Source organism: Drosophila hydei, unplaced genomic scaffold, assembly GCF_003285905.1.
Source record: "Drosophila hydei strain 15085-1641.00,03,60 unplaced genomic scaffold, DhydRS2 tig00000415-arrow-arrow-pilon, whole genome shotgun sequence".
NCBI lineage: Eukaryota > Metazoa > Arthropoda > Insecta > Diptera > Drosophilidae > Drosophila > Drosophila hydei.
The window spans coordinates 13049-31895 of record NW_022045726.1 but is presented as its reverse complement, the minus strand read 5'-3'; the positions used below and the strand labels follow the sequence as shown (position 1 = coordinate 31895).

General features: G+C 38.3%; 4 protein-coding genes across 5 annotated transcripts; 1 reads left to right on the top strand and 3 right to left on the bottom strand.

Moving 5' to 3' along the window:
* Window positions 1-116: 116 nt before the first annotated feature.
* LOC111598306 (pre-rRNA-processing protein esf2-like) lies at window positions 117-1161 on the bottom strand. The gene is made up of 2 exons (XM_023313494.2): window positions 762-1161; window positions 117-699 (listed from the first exon to the last, which is right to left on the bottom strand). The coding sequence occupies exons 1-2, from the start codon at window positions 1105-1107 to the stop codon at window positions 323-325; spliced, it is 723 nt and encodes a 240-aa protein (XP_023169262.2). The 5' UTR covers window positions 1108-1161; the 3' UTR covers window positions 117-322.
* Window positions 1162-1310: 149 nt separating this feature from the next.
* LOC111598310 (actin-related protein 2/3 complex subunit 3) lies at window positions 1311-2265 on the top strand. The gene is made up of 3 exons (XM_023313504.2): window positions 1311-1419; window positions 1550-1723; window positions 1783-2265. Exons 1-3 carry the CDS (start codon window positions 1414-1416, stop codon window positions 2122-2124), a joined length of 522 nt encoding a protein of 173 aa, XP_023169272.1. The 5' UTR covers window positions 1311-1413; the 3' UTR covers window positions 2125-2265.
* A 290-nt stretch (window positions 2266-2555) lies between these two features.
* On the bottom strand, window positions 2556-18827 carry LOC111598291 (proton-coupled amino acid transporter-like protein CG1139). Of its 2 annotated transcripts, none has more exons than XM_023313474.2 (5): window positions 18755-18827; window positions 3970-4491; window positions 3354-3811; window positions 3106-3281; window positions 2556-3043 (listed from the first exon to the last, which is right to left on the bottom strand). In XM_023313474.2, the coding sequence occupies exons 1-5, from the start codon at window positions 18764-18766 to the stop codon at window positions 2802-2804; spliced, it is 1410 nt and encodes a 469-aa protein (XP_023169242.2). In that variant the 5' UTR covers window positions 18767-18827; the 3' UTR covers window positions 2556-2801. The 2 variants fall into 2 exon arrangements, with proteins under 2 accessions (XP_023169242.2, XP_030080092.1); XM_030224232.1 differs by lacking the exon at window positions 18755-18827 and adding an exon at window positions 5368-5465 and having other exon boundaries at window positions 2557-3043.
* LOC111598290 (proton-coupled amino acid transporter-like protein pathetic) lies at window positions 9412-18826 on the bottom strand. Its single transcript, XM_023313473.2, has 6 exons — window positions 18755-18826; window positions 12878-13059; window positions 11561-11921; window positions 11042-11493; window positions 10054-10226; window positions 9412-9997 (listed from the first exon to the last, which is right to left on the bottom strand). The coding sequence occupies exons 1-6, from the start codon at window positions 18764-18766 to the stop codon at window positions 9741-9743; spliced, it is 1437 nt and encodes a 478-aa protein (XP_023169241.1). The 5' UTR covers window positions 18767-18826; the 3' UTR covers window positions 9412-9740.
* Window positions 18828-18847: the final 20 nt, after the last annotated feature.

Here is an 18847-nt window from a genome sequence, read left to right as displayed (position 1 = left end):
GCGCCAAAAAATGTATTTCCAATTAGAACTAAATAGATGTGTTTTTTTTTTAACGGCCTAATAAAAATGTCTTTTTAATATAAAAGTATTTTTATATAATAATTTGTAAGACATATTTGGCTTTAATGGCAGGAAACTTTTTAAACAATTACGGCTTATTTAACGTTAAGGTAACAAAACGCATGCGCCAAATGAGGGACAAACGCAAAAGTGAGTTAATCAAACGCGTTAAGAGCACTTTTACATGTAAATTACAAGCGCACTTAGCGCCAACTTATATTTATTTATAATAAAAAAAAATGTTTTCTTAAAAGTTCTGTTACTACACCTTCCCCTCAGGGACCTTAGCCGACTTTTTTGCTTTCTTTGCTAACTTCTTGATATGCTCGCTTTTGTCCAGATTGTTCTGGAAGAAGGTCGTCTCCTTGCGAGCCTGCGAAACCTCCGTCTGCAGACGTTGCTTATGGACGGCCTGCTCGTAGTTCATCCGTTCGGTCAGGTGCACCCACTTAAAACGAGGCAAATATTTCATGCTCCACAGCGAGTCGAAGAACTGCGACTTTTTCCGAGACGAGATTTGCTTGTTGTTTAGTAGCGGAACAATCTGCTTGGCCACACGTTTTGACTCAAACTCCACCCAACCTTCAGTGAAATGAATGTTGTATTTCTTACGCTTGTTCTTTTTCGCCTTATCGCCACCTAAACAAAAAACAATACTTACATATATTATATTGGGAAAGTGTGCACGAGTTGTCACTCACCTGGTTTCTTTTCCGGCTGCAAATATACACGCCCGATCTTGCCGAATTCACCAAGTATTTCACGGAGACGTGTCACATTCATATGCTTTGGTATATTTGACACATAAATGATTCCCTTCTTGCGTTTCTTCGTTTTGGCGGTTGGTTTAGCGCCGGCATTGAAATTGGCCAAATCCATTTCGTCGTCGTCGTCCTCATCGTCTTCTGTGTTGGGTGCAGGGGTAACTGGTTCCACAATCTCTTCAGATTTGCCGTCAGTTAGCTCGCTCGTGTCCACTGCCATCTCCTCATTGCTTTCCACTTCAATGGGCAACGATTTGGATTTTGATTTTGACTTTTGCTTCATTTGTTTTTAGTACAAAACGTGCGAACTGTGTGACCGTGCGTGCATAACATGAAAATCACACATATGCAATGTTTATTATTTACTCCACACAATGTTAACTACATTTAACAGAATGTTTATAACACAACGTAATGCAATTTAACATTTTTAGCACATCTACGTTAAACTTTAAAACTTCGATAACCATTCTTCGATATAATCAGGGCTGAAGTATTTCCCGCATAAAAAGAACTGCTATTGATAAACAGAAAACTGAATTTAGTTGTTTTTAAGTGTTGGAATTCAGTTGATCGCAATCATTTCAAAATGCCAGTAAGTTGTAGTAGTGAAACTTATCGCATGACAAAATATTATAATAATCGATGAGTAATTATGGATGTTATTTTATTTTATGTCTATGTTTCGTTTACTTAAATAATAAACGTTATTAATAATGTAATAGGCTTACCACTCGGAAATCGAAGAGTTCCATAGGCAGGTGGGAAACATGGCAATCTTGCCTCTTCGCACCAAAGTACGGGGGCCAGCGCCCAGCGTGAATGCTGATAACGACATTATCGATGAGTCACTTTATTATTTCAAAGCAAACGTTTTCTTCCGCACATACGAGGTCAAGGTAGGGCTGCGTCTACATAGAAAATTAAATAATATTTATTCATATTTTTATAATTGCAGTCAGAGGTGGATCGCGTACTTATCTACATAACTCTCTACATAACCGAGTGCCTGAAAAAGTTGGTGCGCTGCACGAGCAAGGATCAGGGCCAACAGGATCTTTATGCCTTGGCCATTTCGAGCTTTGCTTTACCTGGCGATGCGGGTTTCCCGTTAAACTCGGTCTATACCAAGCCGGACAATGCCGATCTCATGCGTGAGTATTTGCTGCAGTTGCGCCAGGAGACCGGCTATCGGCTGCTTGAGAAGGTCTTCGATACCACAGATGGTAAGCCAAACAAATGGTGGATGTGCTTCGCGCGCAGGAAGTTCATGGAGAAAAGCCTTTCGGGTCCCGCATAATAAGAATATTTCGAAAATCGACTGTTAAATCAATTTGAAGACTGTTAGAATGTTGTTGCAGCCTTGCTGCATGCTGCGACAGTGTTGGTAAACGACCACCGTTCGTTACTAAGAGGGCGCCAATTTTAAACAATCATGTAAAAGACAATGTGTATTCATACATTAAAATATATATATTTTTTGTTTTATTTTCTAGCTGTTTCATTTCACCATATCCAATTAAGCAAAGCTGCAATACGTTATATTTGGTAGCAATATAAATAGATTGTGCAAATTAAAATGACATCATTTTAAAGGCTGTTAAGGCGTTGCAGCCCTGTCGCTTACTACGACAGTGCTGCTTAGCGCCCAACAACTTTACATAGTGCGCCAATTTAAAGTAAGCTTTTAACAGACAATTTACGATCATTTATTAAAATATATTTTTTGTTTTTTTATCTAGTTGTTTCGTTTAACTGAAAGCTTATTAACAGTTGACTATTAAATAATCGGGCCACATACGAAATAAGCACGGCAGGCATATCTTAAAATTAATAACAAAAAAAAGTTATATGAAAAAAAATTACATAGACATTAGACTTAAAACTACGAGGACATTTAAACATTATAAGGTATTCACACGGTTACAGAATATTTACAAACTATTTGGCAAGCTTTTGGCCATAAATTGAGCCGAACTATTTAAACTCTCTAATAATCTCAACGACGCTCTGATAGGTGCCAGTGACAATTCCCAATATTGCGATGGTCAGAATGACGATATTCTTCAAATAGATCCAGGTGCCAAGGCCTTTCGGTACCTGGGTGCGTGTAACAAAGTCAATTATGATTGGTATGACAAATGCCAGTGATGTTGAGCATAATGCACCGATTAGTGAGATAAATAGGTTCAATTGAGGCACAACCAGGGCGACACAAACTAGAAAACAAAAGCCAAAAATAAATACATAAATATTAATACTCATTTCGTTGTCCACTTACAGGTCATCATTATCATGATGAAACGCAGTGCCACCTGCATTGTGATCGGATATTTTTGAGCGCAGCTATTGTTCCGCTTTACGGGCGGCCACAGAATCTTCATCATGACGAAAAACTGTATGGGGTAGCCAAAGAAGACACCCAAAGCGGCAACCATTTTGACAACTTGCGACATGCTGACAAAAGGCAATTCAAATATGATATACATTAGATATGCTTGGAGTGAACCATGTCTGCTAAATACATACACATCCTCCACGTCCAGATTGAGCGTTATGCTGCCAGCAACATCTTCGCCCCAGCGCATATAGCTGACGAAGCCCGTAAAGATGAATATCGATGTGATGAAAAGCATCGTTACATTGAGGACACCGAAGCGACTACTGAACTTTTCCGGCTCACGCATCGAATTGCGCAGCGGCAGGATCAGTGCGATGCCCTCGTATGAGAAGAGTGCGGTGCCAAAGAAAAGGGCCAGTTGGCTGCCGCCTGTAAAATAATTTCGCTCCTTTATCGATGGCATCGGGCCCTCGGAGAAGGCGATCGACAGCGTGGCAATCAACCCAAAGAGCAGCGCACAATTGGCCAGCAGCGATACTGGTGAAATATATTTTAGGTTTGTCATCAACGATGGTATCATCGCGGGCAGCAGAGTGATCAGCATTACCAAGCTCATGCTGATGTCTATGCCATTCTGTTGCATCACCTGAAATGTATTTAAAAGTGTTAGTGTTGCAAGGTGTCTAAGGGCTTGGCACAGAGCAGTGTTGGTAAAGTGCACGAAATAGTGCGTTATTTTGATTTGATTAGGAATTAAACTGATATATAGTAAACTAAATGAAATGTGAACCATTTCGCGCTCACCTGATAGAGATTCTCCGTAATGAAGACAAAGTAGATGGCACAGAAGCCGAACTGCGTCACACAGAGAAACATCTCGACAATGAGCTTCATGGCACGCGACATGCAGCGCAGCGGCCGCGGCCCATATTCGAAGCACTTCTCGACCGTCTCCGGATAATCGTAAAAGGTGGCGCCTGGCGTTTGGGCAACGGCCAGCAGGGAGCCGCGTATGAGCAGCCGTTCGCAATGGACGCACATGATCGCAATCACAGGCAGCATCAAAGTGGAGCCGATTAGACCGCCATTTTTAAAACAATCGCCCATGGCAAAGAGGCCGGCGCCTACGCTGCCCTTGAACAGATGTGTCGCTGCTTCCAAATTGCTTGTGGCATGACGCCGCTTCACAGTGCTCTCCACGTCCACCTTTTCTGGGTTCTTACCTGTCGGTTGTTGCTGCTGCTGCTGCAGCTCTGGCTTAGTTATTTCCAATGTTCTGCCCATGTCGCCTGTTTCGATGACCTTTTCGGCGCTACACTCTCGCTGCTGCAAAATGTAACTTAGTTTAGCCAATTTAACTAAATAATTGTGAATATTTAATTTTTTTCAACTGTTGAGATTCGTCTCGAGCGACACAATTTGAAACACAAAGGCGAGTGCAAAAAAGAATTGGAAAAATGCGAAAGTTCAAAGCAGAGCAAAAAGTAAACGGTTTCTTTGGATTGGAGGATAAGTGATCGAGTATGTGGAAGAGAGTGCAAATGGGGCTCACTGTGCTAACTGTGCTGTTAACCCTAGAAAGCCGGCGGATTAGACACGGCTTTCAATTTAAAAAAGTGGTGCATTCCAGGGCGAACATTTGTTTTAATTTTCGATCGGCACGTGTATTAAATTCACTTTTTTTTCTATAAGCACGATATGAACAAAAGCACCAATTATAATTCATATTTTTTTAATTAATAGTTTGCGTATAAAAACACAATAAACACATAAATAAAAAATTACAACAGAAAAACATCTGAACAAAATAATAAAATAATTTGGCTTATTTATATAAGAAAACATTGACCTTTTTTTTGGAAATTAAAAAAAAAACATCAACAATTTGTAATTATATAGAAGTGCTAAACGCGTCATAGAACTTCTAATTGGGGTGTTAATTGTTTCTGAAGTTGAGTGAGAACTTAGAATATATATATATTTATTGAAAACACTGCGATATCAGCACTATATGACACTATAAATCAAGGAGAGTGTTCTATAAGTATTGCAAACGTAATATCTGTGGGTTGTATGAAACGAGAATTGGCAACAGTGAGTGCAGATAAGCGGCCACCCATATGGGTACAAATCATAATGGCAAATCACAAATCAATTTAATGCTTAAATTAAACAAAAAAAAATTATTGATATATATTTTACTTTTAGTATGGGCGCGCGCGCTGTGCGATTTTTCTAATTTTTTTTTATTAGAAGCGTGTTGACGCGCCAAGAACTCAAACCAGACTCAATTCATAATATTCGAATTGGCTAAGAGCAGAGTATGAAAAGTCAGGCAGAGCGACAGTGACGGCGACGGCGACGATTGCGACTGCGACTGCGACTGCGTCAGCTGCTCTTGCATATGTAACAGTATTTTTGTGCTTGTGTGTGTGCGCGCGTGTGTGCTAACGGCATTTTTGCTTTCATACCTTGCACTTGAGGGCGAATGCCTGCCTAGGCCTGCGCCTTTGCCTCTCTCTCTCTCCTTCGCTTACGTTCTCTCGCAAGCGGGCAGTGCTGTTATCGTTGTTATTGTTGTTATTATTTTTGTTTGCTCATTGGCACGGGATTTTCTTTTTGCATTATTTTTGTTGTTGTTTTTTATCTCATTTTTTTGCAAATTCAAGTTTAGAATTGTTTAAAGTTTTGATTGTTCTGGTTTTGCTTTAAAAACATTTTTTCTTTTCGCTTTTTATCGAACATTGAAAAGCTGTTTAAATCGGTTAGCTTATCGCTAATTTTACTTTTTCAGCATTGCAAGCAATTAAAAACAAATAACTCATTTAACTTTTGTAATAACTCATTTTAACTTTTTGTTTCCGCACTTTAAAAACTTCACCATTGCCTACGTCGAATCCAGTCATAATCATTTAAAAATAGATTATTTAATTTTTTTAAATTTGTGTAAACAACTAAATATTGCGCGAAAATTATAATGTATAAATAAATAAAAATATTTGATTAAAAATGAACAAAAAGTCAAGGCTTTGCGCGAACGTGTTTAAAATGTAAAACGCATTGGAATTTTTTTGTTTTTTTTTTTTTTAAATAAAATACTTACAATATTATGCATATTGCTTTTTTTATATTAATACTTGGTTTATACAGCTTTATTTAATTTGTTTGTTTTTTTTTTCACGAAAAATTTGTTGTGTAACATAAATGTTATGTATGAATGTATGAATGTATGAATGTATGAATGTATGAATGTATGAATGTATGAATGTATGAATGTATGAATGTATGAATGTATGAATGTATGAATATATGAATATATGAATATATGAATGTATGAATGTATGAATGTATGAATGTATGAATGTATGAATGTATGAATGTATGAATGTATGAATGTATGAATGTATGAATGTATGAATGTATGAATGTATGAATGTATGAATGTATGAATGTATGAATGTATGAATGTATGAATGTATGAATGTATGAATGTATGAATGTATGAATGTATGAATGTATGAATGTATGAATGTATGAATGTATGAATGTATGAATGTATGAATGTATGAATGTATGAATGTATGAATGTATGAAGGTATGAATGTATGAATGTATGAATGTATGAATGTATGAGTGTACATTAGTGTACATCTACATACATATGTAGATATACATGACCAAAAGTCAGTTAGTTAGTTACTAAGTTAGATTAGGCAGCTTACAGCTAGTTAGTATTGAACTCTATGTATGGGCAATTAAATAAATGATTGACTAAGCAAATTGAAGTCAATTGCATTGGAATATGAGATTCGTATCAAGTATCAGGGTCAAGTTATGGGCAGATGGAAGCTTCACCCAAGCTTCAGATGAGTAAGCAAGTCTGATATACCCGCCTCTGAGCGGGCATCAGAAGTCAGTGACTGTGCGGGAAGGAAGTGAATGAGGGCTGTGTTAAATGTTAATTAAACTGGCACCGATGCCAATTACACGTCTCTGGTTCAAGGATGTGCCGTACAATGCGGCGTATGAGCAATTTATGCACGTGCCATTCGGGCAATGCCGCTATAAACACATGTGTTATTCTATGTGCATGACAATATACCAAATTCTTGGCCGTACGCCTCCGTTGAGGGCCAGGCAGCCGCATATTTGCAAAGGCGCATTGCATTTGTGATTGAGCAATCACCGATTGATACACCTGCCCAGCTGCCCCGCGCACTTGCAACGCATGGAAATTTACAACATTTAATTGATTGATTGTCTGTTGTTGTTGTTGTTGCTGCTGCTGTGTAGCGCCAGTTAAATGAATTGCATGGAATTCATGAGTTGGCTTTTCTGACCATTTCGTCTTCCATGCACAGATATATGGCGCGCATTGATAAACAATCAGTGCAACAACAGTGGAAACAAACCAATCGAACGATCTATCAATGTTTACGGAATTCTACAATTGGATTATATAAGCCAGGCAGCGAACCCAGCCAACCCAGCCAACCCAAATGCCCAACGGAAGCATCAGAATTCGCTCACTTTGGGATGGGCAAAGATCGCACAGATCGTGCGAAATATCGCTCAAAAATATTGTATATATATAGTACCTTTATATGTATTGGCTTTTTTATTAGAATCATTCAATCATTTAGTGAATCAGTCAGCCAATCGATGGGTAACTCAATGATTAATCGATTAGTCAATCAAACTACCAATCAATCAGTCAAGCCACCCATCGATCGAACAATCAATCAGATCAAATTAGTAATCAATTAATCAATCAAACAGTCAGTCAATCATTATAGGCCATCATTTACTCAATCAGTCAATCAATTACTCAATCTATCAATTAGGCAGTCTATCAATCCATCAATCAAACTACTAATCGATCAGTCCAACAATCGTTCAATCAATCAATCAGCCAGTCAATGACTCAATCAGTCAATTAGTTAATCAATCAATTAGTCAATCAATTTTTTTGTCAATCAGTCAATTAGTTAATCAATCAATCAATCAATTATTTAATCAAACAGTCAGTCAATCATATCTGTCCATCAATCAATCACCCAATCCATGGAACGCTCAAGCAAATTCTTCAATTTATATAGATTTACGATGTTTGTCGTGTCCCGTGTTCCGGGTAATAAAACACGATGTTCGCTTGGCTCCATTGTCGATTCATCAAGCTTCACATGGCTTTGGGCCAATTCGAAGGTCGCTGGGCGTGCGCTGGGCAATGGCAAAACGGTTTCGATTAGATTGATTTAGTTTCATGCGGATTAGATTAATATCAAATTCTTTGAATTCGTCACACGTTTTATGATCAGCGGCAGCAAAAGATTGTTGAAACGTTTCACGTTTACAATCGGGCGATACTTGGACTGATAACTATATTATAATATATATATATATATGTATATATATATAAGTACACAATTATATAGCCATAACTGTAGCTATCTAACGATTCAATCTGAATAGATTTAGATAATATTTTTTTTTCACATTCAGCTATTCATTCGACTCTATTGCAATTCATCAAAGGTCAAGTCTAGTTCAGCCAACTTCATTCGACTCCAAATGAGCAGAAAAACATTGTCATGGGGTGCTGATGGGGTACTGACTGCATAATACGCGTTCAGGGCTGACAAACAGTTAAGTTTACTTTGGCTCTATCTTTGGCGCAGGTCAAGGATGATTTAATGATTTTAGCTCTATAACTTTGGAAGTTAGATATGTGATTTGCCACGCCTTTCTAAAGAGGTTTTATGCACAAATTTTGGTACATTTTGAGCTAACAGAGAGAGGGAGAGAAAGAGAGAGAGAGAGAGAGAGGGAGGGAGAGAGTAAGAGGCAGAGAGAGAGAGAAAGTTAGAGTTAGGGAGAGTGAGGGATAGTGGGAGATAGAGACGGAGAGGGAAAGGGAAAGAGAGAGAGGGAGACAGAAGAGAGAGAGAGAGAGAGAGAGTGAGAGAGGTAGAGTGAGTGAGGGAGAGGGAGATCGCGAAAGTAAGAGGCAAAGCCAGAGAGAGGTGGAGTTAGGGAGAGTGGGAGACGGATAGAGAACGTGAAAGAAAGAGAGAGGAAGGCAGAAGAGAGATAGAGAGAGCTATAGATGCATACACTATATAGATATTTATACATATATACTCTACATTTCTATATACTCAATGGATCTACCGTTCTCTGACTAAAGCCCATCAACTTCAAGTTCCATCTCAGCCCAAAAGAAGAAATAATAAACGATCTATTGCTTTGCGGGCTATGAACCCATCATTTATTTACACTTATGAAGTAAATATTTATATATAATATATGTAAAAAAAAGATGCTAAAATAAAAACAAAAAAAAACTTTGCTCTTCACGAGACGAACTGAAACTAAAAACTATTTCGCGGCACATGATTCATAAGTAACTGTCATATATCGTCGTCTCATTCGTGGCACTCGTATCAGATATATATGTGTATAGTGGTGGTATCGCATGACCGATACGCATAAGATATATATATAGTTAATAATCTATGTTAAGGCTATTCGAGCCTGTTACTTTGTGGGGCACGGGCTGAGTCGCAGTCGCGTTGCTAATGGAGCTCCTCCTCGCCGAAGTGCTTGACAATCTGTTTGAGGCTCTCGTAGGAGCCGGTGAAGAAGCCCATTAGGGCCAGGATCAAAATGATTAGATTCTTGAGGCAGATCCAAACGCCGGGCCCCTTGTTCGGTTCGCTGCGCGCGATCAGCTCGATGACCGGGGGAAAGACCAGCGCCAAGGCCGTCGAGCACAGGGCTCCAATCAGCGAGATGAATAGCCCCAATGCCGGCACCAGCTCCGCTATGGCCACTATTATAGATGGGAGTTGGCTTAAGCATATCCGTTCAGTGGCTGGCTCTACTTACGCGTCAAAAGCACCAGCAGACAGCGAAAGATCAGCTCGCCGGCCAGTGAGCGGCCCTCGATGCCGCACACCTGTTTGGCGCTCGGCCACATGATCTGCACGGCGACAAAGAACTGCAGCGGATAGCCGAGCAATACGCCCGTGGACACCATCAATTTAACCGACTGGGCCAGGCTAACAGCGTGTGAAAGAACGTGTTATGAATATGATATGCGATCTCTTCAAGCGAGCTGGCTATAAAAGCGATCCTGAAGATGGGCGCGTGACACGAGGCAAGTTTCGATCTTACTGAGATAAGGCTGAAGCATGTCGTTGCAAGTTGAGTTTCGAACATAACGTTTCAGCTATCGAATAGCGCACATATCGAATGGCTATCGTAGATTCAAATTCGATATATTGTATATTACGATATTGAATAGATTTGATGCCTAGACAGAAATTGTGCTTTGATCATATTATCTGAGGTAAATAACTGATTTTCGAATATATCGAATATATCGATTTTGAATTGAATTGAACTTAGCATATATTGCATTTCACTAGATATCGAATAGAAATGATGCCTAACCACTTAAGTGAATATTGAGTAGATATGATCCCATATAGATCGTTCACATTGATATCGAATAGTTAAAAGCAGTTATCGAATGGTTACAATAGCTGAATTCAGTTTTCTGCATTGAAATGGAGCTTTTTATATAGCTGGAAATCGATTAGATATCGCATAGGAGCAATCATCTTAAGTGGATATCGCAATAAATTGGCCATATCGAATATCGCAGCGTTATCGAAATGATAACGGACTAATGTCTAAAGTGGATACTGAATGAAGTTTTCAGTATCTATACCAATTATCGTCCATGCTTCTTTAGCCTTACTCCAGACTTAGTTTGGTCTAGATTTGGCTTTGTTGGGACTATGCCGTTAGCACGCGTGGCTCACGCGCCAATCTTCAAGAGAAGCCATTTGATTGGGCTGGGCTTGCTCACATGGTATCGCCGAGATTGAGTGTTAGACTGCCGCCGACCTGTTCGCCCCATTTCATGTAGCCGACGGATCCGGCGAACATGAACATGACGGAGACGAGAAACATGCCCACATTGAGGACGCCCAGCGTGCTCTCAAACTGGCGGGGCTTGCGCATGGCATTCTTCAGCGGCATCACCAGGGCAATGCCCTCGAAGGCAAAGATGGCGGTGCCGAAGAAGAGCGCCAGCTGGGAGCCGTTCGTCCAGTAGGCGCGTTCCGTCACCTCCGGCAGCCCATCCTTGAGGGCATAATACAGCGTGATGGCCAGTCCAAGGATCATGCAGACATTGGCGAACAGCGACACCGGCGTCAGCCATTTGAGATTCGTTATCAGGGAGCTGAGCAGCACAGGCGCGAGGGCCAGCAGCATCACCAGATGCACATCCATGTCAATGCCGTACGCTTGCAGGATCTTAGGGTGCGGGAAGGCAGGAATTCATCAGCTGTCGCCAACTGAACGCCCACTGCTGCCAACTCACCTGCTTCACATTGGTGCTGATGAACACGAAGTAGATGCAGCAGAAGCCCAGCTGGGTCACGCAGATGAACACGTCCACCAATCGGCCCATGGTGCGCGACCAGCCACGCAGCTTGATCGGCCCATTCTCGAAGCACTGCTCGACAGTCGCTGCATAGTCGGCGCAGACGGCATCGCCGCGCAGATCACGCATCTTCTTCGAGCAGGCGATCAGCACGTGCTGGCAGTGGATGCAAATTACCGCAATCACAACGGTGAGCAGCGGCCCCACTATCAAGCCGCCGTTCTTGAACGCGTCGCCCATGGCAAAGAGGCCTGGTCCAATGTTGCCCTTGAACAGATGCACGATTGTCTCCAGATAGCTGCATTTTAATGAAGGCATGCAAAATCGATAAAGGATATCACACGATGTGATCGGTTATCGATTATCGGTTATCGGTAATTGGTTATCGGTTATTGAGTCTGGTTCAATCATTCAGGATAGGATTAGCCGGGATTGGGTTTTAGCCGGGATTGACACGTCACACTTAAGAGTCAAGTGGGAAATCGATAAACGATAACAAGCAAAATTATTGATTTAGTCGCTTGGAATAGGATTAGCCAGGCTTGGGTTTAGTCGAGAACTGAACTTCACACTTAAAATTACAGTTAGCTGCGGTGTTATCACCGTACATTTCTCACCACGAAAATCGATAAGCTATCGTTTCTTGTTATCACACTGGTTATTATCGGCACAAGAAATCGGCGTAGGATTAGTTAACATAAGCACTTAATACACACTTAAAATTATGGTTAGCTCAATCTACAAAGTTAGTCAAAGCAACTCATAAAATATGCAAAATCGATAAACGATAGTACGCACGATTATCGTTTCGGCTTGGTCGGGATAGGATTAGTCGGGACTTCCACTTCACAAGCAATACTATTGTTTTTAGAAGCTGGAAGCGTAGACACATTTTTCACTATACAAAAACGATAAACGATAACAGATAGAACTATCGAAATAGTTAAGCTGTATCAGGCTTAGCGCTTTACTACAAATGATGGCAAGCTGAATCAAGACACATGCTAAATGGAACCTTTTCAGCATGCAAAATCGATAAACGATAACACAAAGTTGGTTCTGGATAGAATTAGCTTCGATTATTACTTAAGCCTTAGAGCTATGGTTAGGATGGGTTTGGTTTTGTTGGTTTTCTGGGTTAGTTGGTGTTAACATTGGTGCCCATTTGTGGTAAGGGAAGTGCATAGATAGTGGTAGTTAGATCAGTTAGCTTGGGATTGGTTGGGGTTGCCATCAGCTTGGCTGTGGCCATACCTTGTGGGCGGATGGTATTCCTCATCGCTGCCAGCCTCCGGCTTTGAAGCTGTGGCTGCCTGCGCTGCTCTCACATCGCTCTCTGGCGCTGTTAGCTTTGAGTGATTGGAGCTCATCGCATTGTAGTTCGCATTGTTGGGGTTTGTTGAAGTTGTTGTTGATTTCTGTGGGACGCTTGGCTCCTTTGTATATTTTATTTTTTTGAAAAAATAGAATCTGAGCTTTAAAATGCAGTTTGCAATGGGTAAAGGAGGAGCAGAAACACTTTTGGATTTGTTTTTTAGACTACCAAAGGTTGAACAGAAAAAGTTTTAATAATGAGCTAAGGCTAAGTTTAGCTGAAACGTCAAAAGTCATAAAGGTGAACTAATCTATATTATTTTATATTGTTTATAACTTAATAAAAATATTGTTTATTGCTTAATAAAAGGTATTATTATAATGAAATATTTTTAATTTTAAGATTATATAATCGGGTATGCCCGACTAGCAGATATAAATGGAATACTAAAATTCTAACTTATATCTATGCATACACACACATACACACACACACAAACTATAGCTGTGTTGATGTTTGAAATGAAATATTTGGAGTTTTAAAGATTTTTATATGCCAAAGTCAATATCTGTGTGTTAAGATTTTCTGCCTTTTGAGATATTAAATTGTAAAAATTTATTTTCTAAAAAATGTATCTGAATTCTAGTTCTAAAAACAGGCAATATGTGTAAAGGAATAACTGAAATCTGATATCAATTGTTATCGATTTTGTGCAAACTAACAAAAAGTTATCGATAATTTGAAGAAGTCAGCTGAAGGGCTAACTTAGTGTCTTCAAATGTATGCCACTAGCTTATATACATACTGAGATTGATTTATTTATGCATATAGAAGGGAAGTACGGATGGAGTGAAAGGGAAAGTTGGATGGGAGAAAGGAAGGAAAGTCGCAAATAGACTGGAAAGTTGATGCAAATCAAGAAAAATGAACTATTTATTAAGTAAGTCACTTTTTCTTTTCCTAATTTCAGTAGGCTCGAAGAGCTCTATTGACTAACCTATGGCTTAGTCAATATACTAAATTGTGCTCCAGCTATTTCGACGATTAAAGAGTTTGCCTAAAAACAGTTACTGCATTCAAACATTCATATATATATATATATATATATATATATATAGATTCTCTATAGGTATATTTGACTAAGTCTGGGTCAAGTCCCGCTGTGGAAGAAAGGCGTTTTAATAGCTGCTTGCAATTGGAATAATGATCGTGCCTCATTAATAGCAGTTTGTTTTCGCTGGGGAACGTGTGAACGTGGCCAATTAAAGCAATTGTAAATCACAGTACAGGTAGGGGGAATTACCTGATTGCTAGATGCAGCGATATGAATGCAATAAAACTACGTTACAGTGAAGCATGCCAAAGCCAAACACTTGCGTATGTCATGCAAACTGGGCAGATTCTTTCGGCTCCCATGAATGGGATCGTAAATGATAAGAAAGGTGTGCTTAACTGAATCGGCACTGGCTATAATTTATGATGCCGAGAGCCATAAATTAATTCATTCGATTTCATTGAGCATTCTGAACGATCATAAAACTTCCATTAATTTCGCAGCGAGCAGAGATTCGGAAAAAAACCAAGGCAAATTATTTAACTCGTATTACAGACTTTACTAAATATATATAGTATATATATGCATATGAGATACAATATATCACGTGTATTACCTATGTAAACTAGCCGAGAACAAACTCAACTGGTTTGCAAAACGACTTTGAGAAAATATATGAAAATCAATTGGGCATGCTCGACTAGAAAATACCCTAACAGTGCGCACAGAGCTGCTGTTGCTGTTGTATATAGAAATGGAGAATCTGAAGAGCTGAAGAGCAAAACAAAAACTGATTTTTGATGGCAATTACTTTGAGGGTAGACAGAACAGACCTAGTATATAGCTCAGATCAAGGGTCGAATATTTGAAATTGGAGTTTTCTGGGCAAGGTATACGATAATAGAATTTGCTGAAAATTTATGTCTGCTCTAAAGGAATTTATTAATAGAACTCAGCAGTAATAGTCTTCAAGTTAGGCTTAGAAATTTGAATTTTGATTGATCTTAAAGAAATTAGATGATTTATTAAAAAATTTAATCAACATTTACTGCATCTGGCATGCAGGTATTTCTATTTAGGAATTCAGGCCTTTGGCGCTTTAATTCAACGAGATATGTACGAATAACATAAGCAAATGAATCTGCTTAGCCTGATCTTTGCTATAGACTTTAGAGTGTGGATCATAAATGATCAAGAATAAAATTCCAGCAATGTTTTCTGGCCTGAATGGCAAGGCATTTGTTGAAGCTGAATAGCTTCTAATAAGCTTATAAATGGAACTGATTACCAGGCTACGAAAATATTCCATAATAATAAAAAAAATCCATTCAAGATTAACAAAGTTTCCAACAGGAAGCGGTAACAACGGAAATTTTCACTTCTTTGCCTGGGCACTAAACTGATAAATTGATAAATTAAAAAAAAAAAAAATTATAAGTTAATTACTATAAATTAGTGTCACTCTCTATAGCAGATAAGCGGAACGCGCGTAGCTCTCTCGCCCCGGCGCAGAATCTTGGCGCCGATAATATGCGATAATACGTAATCAAGTGGGTTCAGCAGTTGCTTTTGGCTGACAATGTATGATATGCAGGTGATACAGCTGATACAGGTGACACAGTTGGCAGCGCTGGCTGCGTATACCTGATATGCCAGATAATCAGACGAATAGCTAAAACTGGGTCTCTGCGCTGGTGGAAATCTAGACAACAAATAAGAATTTGACGCTTATCGGCAGCTACTCAACAAAACACTTCAAAACAAACGGCATAAATTGCTGTTGTATTATTTTATTATTTGTTGTGCTGTTGCTGTTATTGTTGTTGGTTATTCCACATTTGTTAACACCAACAGGAAGAACAACGCGTCGGCTGGCATGGAGCAATACTTATCATGTTTAGCAACAACAAAAAAATTGCACTTTGAGTGCACCCACGCACGGTGTATGAGTTGGCGAAGGCCTGATATATATCGAAAACTACAGGGTATTGGACGAATACGTCAAAGCCAAGTTGTTAAATGTCTGTGATTTCAGAGGGGGGTATTTTTCATCAGTTTGATCAGCTACAACAGCTGAATCAACATGGTCGCTCTAAAACAGATTTATACATATATATATATATATATATATATATATATATATATATATATATATATATATATATATATATATATGTATGGCTGGCTGATAACTATATCTTGTAAATGCATGTAAATAGCAGAGAAAAATATGATTTGCATGGGCAAATCTTGCAAAATTTTCAAATTATTTTTTTTTTTTTGTAATTTTCTAAACAGTTTTATATAGATTCTGCAACATTTTTTAAATATTCATGTTTCATGTGCGACTTTTTTTTTGGAATTTTTTACATATTTTCAACAAATTAATTTTCCTTTAAAATATTTTTATGGAATATTTTTTAGCAATTTGATTTTTACTAAAATCTTTTTACAATTTTCAAATATATTTTATTTTAATATATTTTAAGAATTTTAATATATATTAAAGGTTTTTAAAATTTTAAGACATTTTTTATTATTTTCTAATTTCTTAACTATTTTTGGCTAAATCTTCCAAAAAACTTGAAAAACAGAAGTTTTAATTTTCCACATATTTTATTCGAAACTTTCTGAAATTTTTATAAAACTTTGACTGAAAGTTTTCATGTTAAATTAAACAAAACTTTTATACTTTTCAAAATGTTCAGAAATATTTTAAGCATCTCTTTTTAAAGCTCTTACGATATCTTAGCAAAGTCTTTGCACAACTACTAACTGAGGCTTATATATATATCAAAGGGTTCTATAATTTATGGAAACAATTTTTTTTCTATAAAAACTCTTCAGTTTCTAGAAGACATGTTTCCAAGCTTTAGAATTTTCTGAGCAAATAAAATGATGTAAATTTGTAGGATATTTAAAGTTCGGCAACCAGATATAGCTATTTATTCTAGTTGTTATTCATTTGAGAGGCAATGGCAGTCTGATTCAGTCGATTCAATGGTCTTTCAGTGGAAATTTTCCATGCTCGACAAGTTTTTCACTGCGACTGCCTCTGCAATGGCAATTGCAATGTTCATGGACATGGAGTACAACGGGAGGGAGGGGAGCGAGAGCTATAGTGTCTATATCTTCATAATTTTTGATAAATCGACTGTTAAAGAAACGGAAGCGCTGAGCACTAATTGAATGTCTCATAAGAGCCCAGAAAAAGAGAAGAAAGTTCGTACACTTAACCAAAATATATATCGTTTCGTTTGTCTCTCAATTGCGTCAATTGACAAGAACTTTGACAGCCTGCCTAGCTGCATGTTAAATGCGTACGAAGTCAGTGCATCGCTGATAAGTTGCCACGCGTTCACTCACTGATAAGGCTGTTAAAGGAAACTAACTTTTATTATTTTTCACTTTGCTTGAGCCTTAAGAGCCATGGAAATGGTAACGATTTAGCTAGGACTTTTCATATATATTAAATGAGCTGTGGATATAGCATTTTCTGATGGAGACTAACTGGTTATAGATAGAGCTTAAGTTGCTAGACTCCAGGGGAGTCATTGGAAGTCTTGAGTCGACAGACTTTATGGAATCAGATTGTTTCTTTGGGGAAGTCATTTAATAAAAATTGAGAGGAGAGGAGAGAGGAGAGGAGAGAGGAGCTTAAGTTTCTATAGATACTAATATGGAAAGTTCACAGATCTAAAAAGTGCTTATATAACAGTCATATATAGGATAGTTACATAATACTACTTGGTTGTAGATAGAGTTTACTTTGAGGGACTCTACGAAAGTGATAGTTGAACTCTTTATTTTGCAAATCTTGAAAATCTGTAATTTTGTGAACTGTAAACATTCATTATATAAATTGAATCAGATTGGCTCTACAGCGAGATTTGGAATCTAAGTGGTAAACTGATTAAGTTAACTTTAAGTAAACTCTTTATGAATAGCTAGAATATTACGTCAGCATCTTGAATTAGAGTGGAACAGAGCGGGATGAGAGAGAGAGAGAGAGAGTAATAAAAACCAGATTTTTTAAGAAGCACAAAGTCTTGGTGAGTTGATTACTATAAAGATAGATATATTATATAAAGTTAGAGTAGCTCAATTATGTAATATTTCTGTTGGCTTTTTCAGCTGAGAATTTGCAGAAAGATCTAGAAAGATTTACGTGTGGTAAAGCCTAGTCTAGTGCTTAGTTGACTTGATTTGACTGCATATATATATTATATATACAAAATTTATATACTATATAGAAAATATATATAGTAGCTGTATCTTACTTATGAACTTGCCTCGATAACAATCGAAACTTGAATAAGACAGTTTTTTCGTGCAGTGTAGCTGTAAGTTTTGTTGGGTATTTATAGCTCAAACGCCCCCTTAAAAGGACGCCTCTGCTGCTACTGTGCAACAGCTGTCCAGGCGAGTTGTTGTTGCTGTTGCTGTTGCTGTTGCAGTTGTTACAGCTGTTGCTGTTGTTGCTTTAGCTGACTTTGCACTTCAATATGCATTTGTTAGGCGTGAGAAGCAAATGAAACTGGTTTTTTTCCTCTTAACACAAAAAAACAAAACAAAAATTTAGCAAATAAATAAAAAAAAAAACAAATAATAATGTTGAATACGCACACAGCTTTGACTGATTTTACATAAACGTATGTATTTATGTATGTGTGTGTGTATGTGTGATGTATATTTATTTGACACTCATTTTGAAAGTCTTTTAACGCACACTCACGCACTCTCACGCACACACTTTACACACCTCTGCATCCATTTTGGCAGCCGCTGCTTGTTGCTCGCTTGTTGTTGTTGCTTTTGTTGTTTGCTGCTGCTGCTGCTGCTGCTGCTGCTGCGG

Coding starts and splice junctions, on each gene's coding strand:
- LOC111598306 (XM_023313494.2), bottom strand. CDS start 1,107: ATGAAGCAAAAGTCAAAATCAAAATCCAAATCGTTGCCCATTGAAGTG. Junction 700..761: donor GCAGCCGGAAAAGAAACCAG/GTGAGTGACAAC, acceptor TTTTTTGTTTAG/GTGGCGATAAGGCGAAAAAG.
- LOC111598310 (XM_023313504.2), top strand. Junction 1,724..1,782: donor TCCGCACATACGAGGTCAAG/GTAGGGCTGCGT, acceptor TTATAATTGCAG/TCAGAGGTGGATCGCGTACT.
- LOC111598290 (XM_023313473.2), bottom strand. Junction 11,494..11,560: donor TCAGCACCAATGTGAAGCAG/GTGAGTTGGCAG, acceptor CCGCACCCTAAG/ATCCTGCAAGCGTACGGCAT. Junction 10,227..11,041: donor CTCAATCTCGGCGATACCAT/GTGAGCAAGCCC, acceptor ACACGCTGTTAG/CCTGGCCCAGTCGGTTAAAT.
- LOC111598291 (XM_023313474.2), bottom strand. Junction 3,812..3,969: donor TTACGGAGAATCTCTATCAG/GTGAGCGCGAAA, acceptor AATACATTTCAG/GTGATGCAACAGAATGGCAT. Junction 3,282..3,353: donor AATCTGGACGTGGAGGATGT/GTATGTATTTAG, acceptor GCCTTTTGTCAG/CATGTCGCAAGTTGTCAAAA.